General features: G+C 45.7%; 1 protein-coding gene and 1 long non-coding RNA gene across 2 annotated transcripts in view; one reads left to right on the forward strand and one right to left on the reverse strand.

Moving 5' to 3' along the window:
• Positions 1-1,039: 1,039 nt before the first annotated feature.
• Positions 1,040-6,655, forward strand: LOC308579778 (vomeronasal type-2 receptor 26-like; the record flags this gene model as incomplete). Its single annotated transcript, XM_081180711.1, has 4 exons — positions 1,040-1,182; positions 2,867-3,097; positions 5,312-5,438; positions 5,763-6,655. The coding sequence occupies exons 1-4, from the start codon at positions 1,153-1,155 to the stop codon at positions 6,653-6,655; spliced, it is 1,281 nt and encodes a 426-aa protein (XP_081036837.1). The 5' UTR covers positions 1,040-1,152.
• Positions 6,656-11,086: 4,431 nt separating this feature from the next.
• LOC308581291 overlaps positions 11,087-12,119 on the reverse strand; it is a 149,727-nt gene continuing 148,694 nt past the window's right edge. The window contains exon 2 of the long non-coding RNA XR_014004935.1: positions 11,087-11,220. This is a non-coding gene — a long non-coding RNA (uncharacterized lncRNA). The remainder of the gene's footprint in view (positions 11,221-12,119) is intronic.

The following is a 12,119-nucleotide window of genomic DNA, read 5'->3' on the forward strand; positions in this document are numbered from 1 at the left end:
CAAATATTTACTGTTCCAGTACTCACGGTTGGTTATTTTAGATGCCAAATTGTCTCAGGAAAAAGGCAGCGTTCTCCGGCAACGGCTATGCGGCTTTGCTCCACAGAAAAAGCAGTAAACTCACAGCACCACGCCACTTCCCCCTCTTCACTTCGGAGCCCGTTTGTGGGTTCCTTTGTGGGTTGGGGGGTGCTAAGGGTGCCCGCCGAGTCCCACGGTCACAGGCTTCATCCGCCTGTGATTTCCAGAAGGGTCCCCGCTACGCCGCAGCGGAAAAGACCCGTTTCATGCGGAGCTGGTCCCTCCGGTTCAGAGGGAGTCCGCCATTGCCGGTGGCGCCACCCCAGAAGTCCGAAACCAAACTCTTCTTTTCTCTTCTAGGTCAGCTTTGGTTTTGCTAGTCGTGAATTTACTGATAAATCTCGGTTCCCTTTCCTCTACCACATGGTCCCAAAACAGGAACCTCCTCACCTGGCTGTGGTCAAATTGCTCCTGCATTTCAAATGGACGTGGATCGGTCTCATTGCTCCAGACAATGACGATGGAGAAAGGTTCATGAGGACCTTCACAGCTGCGGTCACAAAGAATGATATTTGTGTGGCCTTCTCAGAAAGCATCGCAGAAACCGTGACTTACTATAAGGCAAAGCACCTGGTTTCATTTTCCATGCAGCAACAAATCAATGTAGTTGTCTACCACGCAGCGTTTCAATCTACTTTAATTCTAATGGCATTTGTTATAAACATTGAAAAGAAACTTAAAACAATGGGGAAAGTTTGGGTCATGACAGCTTTGCAGGATCTCAGTATGAGTGAAGCATCTCAATATGATCCCCAGCGTGTCCCTGCAACCTTGTCCTTCTTAGTCCAGACGACAAAGAGGGCAAAATATGAAACATTTGACCCACACAACCTTGAAATCCATCGGTTTGCGAGGATGGAATTTAGATGTTCCATGTCAAAGAATTCTGAGCGAGTCCGGAGAAGATGTAGAAAGAGAGGTGAACTGGGGACCCTGCCACAAGACCTAAACGAGAGAATCCTGTCTCAAGACAGCTACAGTATTTACAACACTATCCAAACCTTGGCAAGCGTCCTGAGTGCTGTATACTCATCCGAGCCAAGCCAGAAGGCAACGGTGGGAAGGGGCAAGATGGACCTTCAAAGACCACAACCGTGGCAGGTATGATCCTTTCTCTCACAGCTACTCATTCTTGAACGTTAAGTCAGTACAGTGGTACCTCGGGTTAAGAACTTAATTTGTTCTGGAGGTCCGTTCTTAACCTGAAACTGTTCTTAACCTTAACTTTAGCTAATGGGGCCTTCCGCTGCCGCCGTGCTGCTGCCATGCGATTTCTGTTCTCATCCTGAAGCAAAGTTCTTAACCCAAGGTACTATTTCTGGGTTAGCGGAGTCTGTAACCTGAAGTGTCTGTAACCTGAAGCATCTGTAACCCGAGGTACCACTGCAATTAAATTCCGGTTGGGGAAATATCCAGGGTGGGCACGGAAGTGATGTTTTGAACTCACTTCTGAGGTCTGTTGTCGAGGGCAGCTTCCCGCCCGCCCCCTTTACATATACAGTGGTACCTCGGGTTACATACGCTTCAGGTTACAGACTCCGCTAACCCAGAAATAATACCTCAGGTTAAGAACTTTGCTTCAGGATGAGAACAGAAATCGGACGGCAACAGTGGGAGGCCCCATTAGCTAAAGTGGTGCTTCAAGTTAAGAACAGTTTCAGGTTAAGAACGGACCTCCAGAACATATTAAGTACGTAACCAGAGGTACCACTGTATACAACTTGTAAAGGTAAAAAGCTAAAGGATCCCTGGATGGTTACGTCCAGTCAAAGGCGACCATGGGGTTGCGGTCTCATCTCACTTTCAGGCCAACAGAGCCGGTGTTTGTCCACAGACAGCTTTCCGGGTCATGTGGCCAGCAAAACTAAACTGCTTCTGGCGCAAGGGAACACCATGACGGATTTATTACGAGGTTGCTTAATTCTGAATTTTGCAAAGTGGGCTGTTTTTAATTTGAAATGGGGTTTGCTTTTTTTGAGACGCAGATGTGGTGATTTTGTTTATTTTGTAATCCCCCTGTTGGATTAGTACTTGCATGCAAGGGAGCGGGGTCTGTGGTCGAGGGCAGCTCCCCCCCCCCCTTTACATATATACAACTTGTAAAGGTTAAAAAGGCATTGCTGGCCCCAACTGTGGAGGCAAATCTAGCTAGCGGCCATGAAAGACCTGCCAGCAGTTGTACTATTGGAGCAAATAACACCTGAGGGGGCATGGCGTTTGATGGGAAACTAAAGTGGCCCTGATCCGGATCGAGAGCATGTTGCAGATCGAGACCCCACAGCTGCTTTTTACTCCAAAATAAAATTGCCTGGCTGAAGCACACTTTTTAAAACAGAGCGGAGCAATGCGTACATTGCTCCCAACTGCCTAATCAGGATGCAAAATGAAGCTTGTATTTGATTTATGGCTACATTTGTGTCACACTTTTCCTCTGAGGAGACCAAAAAGGAGCACATGGCTCTCCACCCCCCTATTGTATCCTGACTGCAAGGTGGTGACTGACCTGAGGTCACCCAGTGAGCTTCATGGCAGAGCTGGAATTTGAACCCTGGTCTTCCTAATCCTATACCAACACCATAATTATTACACCAAACTTGCTTTCATTAATGAGTCTAAAGAAGAACCAGAAATAGACGCACTTCACCTCCAAATAATAGCCGCTGCCACAACTGAGTCTTTGAGGGACTGCACCACTGGAAACTGGAGTTCCAAGTGAGCAAGGCTCACGTACGCAACTTTGTTCCTCGTTTCCTAATCATGTGTGTGTTTTCCTGTACCATTTTAGCTACACTCTTTCCTAAGAAACCTCCACCTTTACAACTTTTCCATGGACGGAGCTTATTGGGATGAGAATGGGGAGCTGGCAGCTGACTTTGACATTGTCAACTGGGTGGCGTTTCCCAATAAGTCCCTTGTTGGGTTGAAAGTTGGGAGTGTAGAGAGATCAGCATCTCCAGAGATTATCAAGTTCGCCATTGACCAGAATGCCATTGTGTGGCCCAGGTGGTTCAAACAGGTAGGGGAAATAATCAGTTTCACCTTACTCTCTTTTTTAGCTCAGACCAGGCAGTCCTATGGTCCTGGCAAGTCAGGAGCAAATTCACACTTCCATAGCATATGCTGCAATCCTAATTCCCCTATATGACTCATATCCACAAACCTTAATGTATTTTGCTTGATGCTTTAGAATCGTATAATCATAGAATTGTAAGGTTGGAAGGGACCTCAAGGGTTATTTAGCCCAACCCACTGTGGGAATCGCAGCTAAACCATCCATGACAGATGGCCTTTCAATCTCTGCTTGAAAACCTTCAAGGAAGGAGAGTCCACGACCTCTAATGGGAGTCTGTCCAACAGCTCGTATCATCAGAAAGTCCTTAATGAAGTTTGGTCGCAATCTGCTTTCTTGTGACATGAATCCATTGGTTCAAGTCCTACCCTCTGGAGCAGGAGAAAATAATCAAAGAGAAGAACAACTACCAGACTTTTAGAAGACATCTGAAGGCAGCCCTGTTTAGGGAAGCTTTTAACGTTTAGCAGACCACTGTATTTTAATATTTTGTTGGAAGTCGCCCAGAGTGTCTGGGGAAACCCAGCCAGATGGGCGGGGTATAAATAAAAAATTATTATTATTATTATTATTATTATTATTATTATTATTATTATTATTATTATTATTATCATCCATGTGACAGCCCTTGAGATAGCTGAAGATGGCTCTCATATCTCCTCTCTTTCTCCTCTTTTCCTGGCTAAGCATACCCAACTCCTTCAATCGTTACTCACAAGGCTTGGTTTCCTGGCCCTTGATCATCTTGGTTGCATACATTCCAATTGGTGAATATCCTTATTAAATTGTGGTACCCAGAACTCCAGAACTGGACACAGTACTCCAGCTGTGGTCCGAGCAAGGCAGAATAGAGTGGTCCTTTTCAGCGCTTGTTTTCTCAGGGGGGTACTCAAGGGTACGCAGTACCGGCATGTGTGTGTGTGTGTGTGTGTGTGTGTGTGTGTGTGTGTGTGTGTGTATATATATCCCCCGGTTAAAAAGTGTGGTACTTACTTTAACAACTTAATGGTGAGTACAGGCACATATTTTTCTAGGAAAAAAGCACTGGTTCTATTCCTTCCCTAGCTGTAAACACTATACTTCTCTTGATGAAGCCTAGAATCACATTAGCTTTTTTTGTTGTTGCAGCATCACAGTGTAGACTCATATTAAGCATGTAGTCTACTAAGACCCCTAGATCCTTTTCACACATAATACTGGTAAGCCAGATGTCCTCCATCTTATATTTGTGCAGCTGCTTATTACTGCCCAAGTGTAGAACGCTACACTTGTTGAACAACAATGAGCCCAGAACAGAACCCTATAGCATCCCACTTGTCGTGTTTGTCCAGGAAGAGAAGGAACCATTAATGAGCACTCGTTGGGTTCAGTCAGTCAACCAGCTACAAATCCACCTAACAGTTATGTCAGGGAACTGACATCGGAGCTAGAGGCGGAGGGAAGGCTCTCAAATGATGCTGGAGAAGGGCCCAGCAGGGAGAGAGGCAGCTCCGCAGATGGGGAAGCAAATCAGTGCAACACCAGGGATATAGAGGGGCTGATGGGGGAATCGGCGAGAGGGCTCCAGGACTCTTCACCGGACACCAGCGGGGAGAGCATGGGTCCTCCGCTACCCACGCCCACCCTGCGCAGAAGACTTCCTCGCAGAGAGAGTAGGAGGAGACTGGGTGTCAAACAACTTTTATGTTGGAAAAGATTTAAGAAACGCCCACTGACGGATTCTGCTAGCAACTGAGGCAGCCACAAAGTGAAGGGCTGTCCAGACTGAAAGGTTTAGCAAGGCAACAAAGCCTGGAGAGGCGGCAACTTACGCACGAGCAACCCATACACATTACAAGTTACTTTATCCAGCCCACATTTTACCAGCATGTCTTCAAAAAATATAATGGAGGATATGTCAAAAGCTTTATTGAAATCAAGATAGACTATGTCCACAGCATTCCCCTAATCTACCAAGCTTGTAACTCTATCGAAAAAAGAAATGAGATTCATCTGGCATGACTTGTTTTTTAGAAACCCATTCTGGGTCTTATTAATCACAGCATCCTTTTCTAAGTGCTCAGAGACAGACGGTTTCATTACCTGCTCCAGGACCTTTCCGTGTATCTATGTCAAGCTCACTGGTTCTCCCCCTTCCCCCTTTTGTCTCATTTTGGTTAGAACATGCCTCTGTCAAGGTGTACCAAAAGCTGTCATCCAGGATATGCCAAGGCGATTAAGGAAGGACAGCCAGTCTGCTGCTATGATTGTGTTCAATGTATGGAAAGGACAATCTCAATTCAGGAAGGTAAATTACCCAAAAGGAAAGGATATTGAAAAGAGTGAGTCACTTTTTCAGAGTTCAAAATCTCATTCAAATTCCAGGCATTCGTACCAATGGAGGGGGGGGGTCTTGCCCCATTAAAGGAGCTCAATGGGATATGCTGGCCCTTAATACTTTTATTCTGACCCAAAACTATAGCCCAAAATTGCTTCAAGGCAAACCCACAACCCAAAATACAGTAATCACATAAGAATCACAGAATAATATAGTTGGTATGTAGTAGACTATGGAATGTCATGCCTATAATATTTATATTGGCAACACTGAAGTCACTCTTGTGTTTTTCAGATGCAAAGCATTGCAACAAATGTCCAGATGATCAGAATTCCAATCTACACAGAGATCAGTGTGTCCCCAAGATTATACATTTCTTGTCCTATGGAGAACCTCTGGGGATCATCCTGGCTTCTTTTGCCCTGCTTTTGTCCCTCACTGCTGCTTTTCTTTTGGGAATCTTCATTAAATACTTTGACACCCCAATAGTCAAGGCCAACAACCGGGACCTCACCTACTTGCTCCTCGTCTCCCTCCTGCTCTCCTTCTTGTCCTCCTTCTTATTCATCGGTCGACCCCAGAAGTGGACCTGCCTTCTCCGTCAAACTGCCTTCAGCATCATCTTCTCCGTGGCCGTGTCTTCCCTGTTGGCAAAGACCATCACGGTGGTGGTGGCGTTTATGGCCACAAAGCCAGGGAGCCAGATGAGGAAATGGCTGGGCAAGAGCTTGGCCAACTGCCTGGTCTTGTCTTTCTCCAGTGTCCAAGGGGGCATCTGCATGGTCTGGCTGGGAATGTCTCCCCCCTTCCCAGACTCCGACATGCACTCCCAGCCTGGGCAGATCATTCTGCAATGTAACGAAGGCTCTGTTGCCATGTTTTCTTCTGCCCTTGGCTACATGGGCTTTCTGGCGGTCGTCTGCTTCACGGTGGCTTTCCTAGCCAGGAAGCTGCCTGGGGCCTTCAACGAAGCCCAGCTGATCACCTTCAGCATGCTGGTGTTTTGCAGTGTTTGGGTGTCCTTTGTGCCAGCCTACCTGAGCACCAAGGGGAAATATATGGTAGCCGTGCAGGTCTTCTCTATCTTGGCCTCTAGTTCGGGGTTACTGGGTTGCATCTTCATCCCCAAGTCCTACATTATCGTCTTGAGGCCAGATCTGAATAAAAAGGAGTATCTGATGGTGTGATGTAAAGATGGTTTCTAATATTAGTACATTTTTCATAGCACGGCATTAATAAAATCAATATACATGCCTGCAGCATTCATTCCCTGACTACTTCTTTCCTTCACGTGAATCAGAAAGGAAACTGGTCTCTAATGACAATGGGATGGTCGGAGCCCTTTTCTTTTAAATATAGACATTCCCACTTTATTCCTATCTGAATCCAAGTAGAATCATGTTAACATTATTGGGTTTTATTTAACTAATGGACCTATGTTTTCACCAGACCCATTTTGCAAGGTCTGATTTCAGGGTGGAAATAAACATGCCGCTAAGGAGATTGCTACAGCAATCCTAGTATTTCTCCTTGGATGTCACAGACTGGTTGGCTGTGAGGTAATAGTTGCAGGTCCCAGCTTGGGAAGGAGGCTCAGAGCCTGGGGATTAGGGGTGAGACGATGATGAGTGGTCAGAGGGAGAAGACTGTGGGGAGGTGTCAGAAGCTGAAGAGGGAAACAGGGCTTAGTGAGCAGGGAGGAATCTGTAGCAGAGAGCAATCCAGAAAGAGGCAGAAGCTGAAGCAGGAGAGGAGGGAGGCAGAGCTGAGTTCAGCTGGTGAAGAAGCATGGGTGTCTCCCCTTCCTGCTCCCCACTGGTTTCCCAGAACCAGGAGAGGCATGAAGAGAGCAGAGGGGAAGTTAGCTTCGTGCAGGAACAGTCTCAGATTGCTTGAGTTGGCTTGGGCAATTGTAGGGAGGTCTCCACAACTGCCTTACTGGGGCAAGACCTGCTGGAGAAGAGTTGCTGCACTTTCTTCTTCTTCTTTGGCGATCACTTGTAGCCAAGTAAGATTGTCTTCCATAAACATGGGTTTAACAATGAGTCCGTAAGTGACTGTAGAGGCCAATTCTGGATCCACATGTCCTTCCTTAGTGGGGACATTGGTTTCCGGGTGGGAGCTGATCACGGTGTGGATTTGCCAAGCGTGCCTTCCTCCTAGCACGTTTCTCCCTTGTGTCCTGAGTTTGAATGTCTTCAAAGCCCATGGTACCTTTGGTAAAGCCTGTTTTCCAACTGGAGTGCTCACAGGCCAGTGTTTCCCAGTTGTCAGTGTTTATACTACATTTTTTTAGATTTGCCTTGAGACAGTCTTTAAACCTCTTTTGTTGACCACCAGTATCACACTTTCCATTTTTAAGTTCGGAATAGAGTAGTTGCTTTGGAAGATGATCATCTGCACAACATGACCAGTCCAACGAAGTTGATGTTGAAGAATCATTGTTTCGACACTGGTGATCTTTGCTTCTTCCAATACACTGATATTAGTTCACCTGTCTTCCCAAGTGATGTGTAATTTTTTTCGGAGACACCGTTGATGGAATCTTTCAAAGAGTTGGAGATGTCGTTTATAAGTGGTCCATGATGATCCAGCAAGAGGGAGTTGCTGTGCACATTACACCTGTCACTCCTGTGCAGATAAAGAGCTAACTGCGGCTGATAAAGAGTTAACTCCAGCTTGCTCAGTGTTCTTTCCTGCTGGCTCACTCCTCTCATTGCCTGATGGGAATAGCTGACCTCTCCTCATCCTGAGTGCTGCTCTGGGGTTTCTCCTGATCCTCCAGTGCTGCTCTGGGAAAGGCCAGTTGTGGTAGCAGGACTCCTTGCAGTGACTCCCCCTAGCACAGGGGTCTGCAACCCGCGGCTCCGGAGCCGCATGTGGCTCTTTTACACCTTTGCCGCGGCTCCGGGGTGGATACTAACGAGGGGAGGAGGCGCATTGTGCGCCCCGACACTCCCTACTGTGGCGGGCGCTGTACTGGCTGTGACGTCGCATGGGGGCAGTGTGTGCGTTAGTCACACACTGTCCCGACGTCACCTTCCCGCCCGCTGTCAGATCGCAGCTCCGGATATATATTTGTTTTAAATGTCGCAATGGTTTTGCGGCTCCCAGGTTTTTTTTCCTTCGGAAACGGGTCCAAGTGGCTCTTTTTGTCTTAAAGGTTGCAGACCCCTGCCCTAGCACAACTATTTACTTGAATGCAGCCCTCAGAAATTAGAGTATATTTGTTTTATTTATTGTTATTTATTTTAGCAGTTTCTACTCTGCTTATTTTTCCAAGGAGACTTATTTACAAACCATAATAAATGAGGAATAAAACAGACACGATCCTTTAAAAGTGTTGAGGAATTTGCGGCTTCCTGTTTCCAGCGGTGGGAAATGGCTGACTCCCACAAGACCGGACCCCAGCCGTGCCGATAATTCAGGGCTGATGTGGAAGTAATTAGCCCTGGCAGCCTCCCCACGGGGAGGACTGTCTCAAAGACCTGCGGATTGTCCAAGATTGCCGGTGTGCATTAAGGTGCAGCCGGCAGGACACTGGGTCAAAGAGCACGGTCACGGCGGGCACTCTCCGATGTCACTCCCATAGCCGGGAGCATCTGTTTGGGAAAAGAAATAGATCTGAAAAACAAACTGGCATGGTTTGAACCGAAGCAGCTGGGGGGGGGGGGGAAACCCTGCAGAATGTACAGTCTCTGGTGTATGAGCTCGGACTTCAAAGAGATTCTTATTATGGTGTGTGGATTGCGGATGTCTTTGGTATGTTTTTTCTTCTTCTTCCTTAATATCAACAATTGGTTCCTCATGCCAAACCTCATTAAGAACTTAAATTGCTTTTTTAAAAAAATGAATGCAGATGGACTTTTATTTACAATTGGGACTCATGCGCAACTTTTTTTTTAAAGACTTGGAATGCTTGTTAAAGACAGGAGAACAAAAGATAAAATGGCGCTCCCATACTACGCAGTTCCAGAAAATTTGAAATCCTTCCCTGATTAAGAGAAACAGGAATTTATTGCTGGTTGACTGCAATGGTTTGAGACAATATTTTGGACAATATACAGTGCAGCTGTTTGCAAAAGATTTTTTTCCATTATGAGCGAGAGAAAAGGCTAAATGGATGTCTAGCAGCCCCCCTCTAGGGCCCAGAGGGGGGACTGGGTGGTTTCCAGAAAGGCTGATCGATCGCCAAATGACTGATATATTGCAATACAGCAAACAGTTTGCCTAATAACTACAAAGAGCAATTCAATCAGGTGGAAGATACTGTATTTCTAAATCTTAAAAGGAAGGTTTCAACAACAGCTGGACGGGAAAGTTTAATGATTTGGGAGTTGCAAAGAGAGCTGGATAATAGCCCGGATTGGAATGGAGCCAGATGAAGCAGCGCTAATAAAAAAATAGTTGAAAAGGTACATTACACAAGCATATCTGTACTCGACGGACGAAAAGTTATCTGTTTTCTGACATGATTGAGGATCACAAAGCCAGAGACAAAGAAGTTTGGAAAAATAAAATCGAGATGTGGAAATATGGAAATATCAACAAGAGGCAGGACTGAGATTTGGACATGCTTCAAGGTTCAGACTATGGGAAGCCATAAAATCAAAAATTACAATTCGGAAGATAATTTGACCTTTTTATTTTATTTTATTATTTTTATTGGATTATGATTTGATATGTTAATTGGATGTCTTTTATTGGAAAATTAATAAACGCTCTAACAAAAAAAAAAAAGTGTTGAGGAATTTGCAGCGGGGCCCCAGATGGTGACAGGAATATGTGGGGAGGGCCAGATGGACGCAGGTGCTGCCTAAAGTGTCCAGGTTCCATGCTGTGAATGCCACTAAAGGCACAGAACCTTAAACGGGTACCTGGAATAAAGGTTGCTGGAGACTCTGGTTGTATTTTATGCTATATGTAGCTTTATTTGCACAAAGGTACAACCTAGGCATAAGATGGAAGGGCTTACAGCTGTCAAGACTTTTCGCCAGGGAGAGACATGTTATTTTGCTGTGAGTGAGCATTTTCCTTCCTCCTGTTGGGCTCCTCCTGTGTTCTTATCAGCAAGGGACCATGGTTTCCAGACAGTCACCCATCAGGCACTGATCAGACCCAGAACTGAAGGAGCATCTCCACCCCCATCACCCAGACCAGACACTGAGGTCCAGCTCTCAGGTCCTTCTGGCAGTTCTCTCACTGTGAGAAGCGAGGTTACAGGGAATCAGGCAGAGGGCCTTCTCGGTAGTGGCGCCTGCCTTGTGGAACGGCCTCCCACCAGATGTCAAGGAAATAAACAACTATCTGACTTTCAGAAGACATCTGAAGGCAGCCCTGTTTAGGGAAGTTTTTAATGTTTGATGTTTTTAATACTCTGTTGGGAGCTACCCAGAGTGGCTGGGGAAACCTAGTCAGATTGGCGGGGTATAAATATTATTATTATTATAAAAAAATTCCTTCCAGTAGCACCTTAAAGACCAACTAAGTTAGTTCTTGGTATGAGCTTTCGTGTGCATGCACACTTCTTCAGATACACTCATTATTATTCAGATACAGATATTATTATTATTATTATTATTATTATTATTATTATTATTATTATTAAACTGATTAGCAGGGGGTTAACCAGGCTGGGATAGCTGGGATAGCAGGCTTGTTGGTTTTTGAATGTCTGGTGTAGATTTTTTCAATTTTGTTGTTCTGTATGGGACAATGACAATAAAGATTATCGTATCGTATCGGAGAGCAGCTTCTGCTCCCACTCTGGAGGCTTGTTTGTGTCTGCTTCTACCCCTTTAAAGGCTAGCAAAAGCTAGAGAAGATGCCCATTTTATTCACACAGGTCCTGGGCTGCTCTGACCCACAACTGGGCAGAGGTGCAATGATAGAAGATTCACATGCCACTTTTCAGCCAAGCTCCTCAAAGTAGCTTACAACAGGGATTCTCAAACTCTCCCCTCCCCCTCGCACTCCATAGCCACTTGGAAATTGCTGAGGGCTTTAGCAGACCACTTAATAGTTTCCTCCACCCCCCAGCTTGTTGTAGCCTTTGAACTGTTCTGTGCATGAACTTTAATTGTATTTTTATTGCTTCTTTTATAGCTTAGATATTGCATTTTATCACATTCCACAGAATTAAAGCTGCAATACAAAGAATTGAAAGGAATAAGAGAAGGAAATGAAATACAATTAAAAATCAAAATGTTTAATGGAAGGGTGTAGCCTCTCCCATCTTCACACACTCTGAGAGCTGGATGAATGGGAGATATGATAGCCATCTTCCAGTATCTAAAGAACTCTTCGCATGGAGGAACAAGTTTGTTTTCTCCCGCTCCGGACAGTAGGACACGAACCAATGTCGTTTAGTCGTGTCCGACTCTTCGTGACCCCATGGACCAGAGCACGCCAGGCACTCCTGTCTTCCACTGCCTCCCGCAGTTTGGTCAGACTCATGCTGGTAGCTTCGAGAACACTGTCCAACCATCTCGCCCTCTGTCGTCCCCTTCTCCTTGTGCCCTCCATCTTTCCCAACATCAGGGTCTTTTCCAGGGAGTCTTCTCTTCTCATGAGGTGGCCACAGCATTGGAGCCTCAGCTTCAGGATCTGTCCTTCCAGAGCACTCAGGGCTGATTTCCTTCAGAATGGAGA

The sequence above is a fragment of the Podarcis bocagei genome (assembly GCF_964188305.1).
Source record: "Podarcis bocagei genome assembly, chromosome: 2".
Lineage (NCBI taxonomy): Eukaryota > Metazoa > Chordata > Lepidosauria > Squamata > Lacertidae > Podarcis > Podarcis bocagei.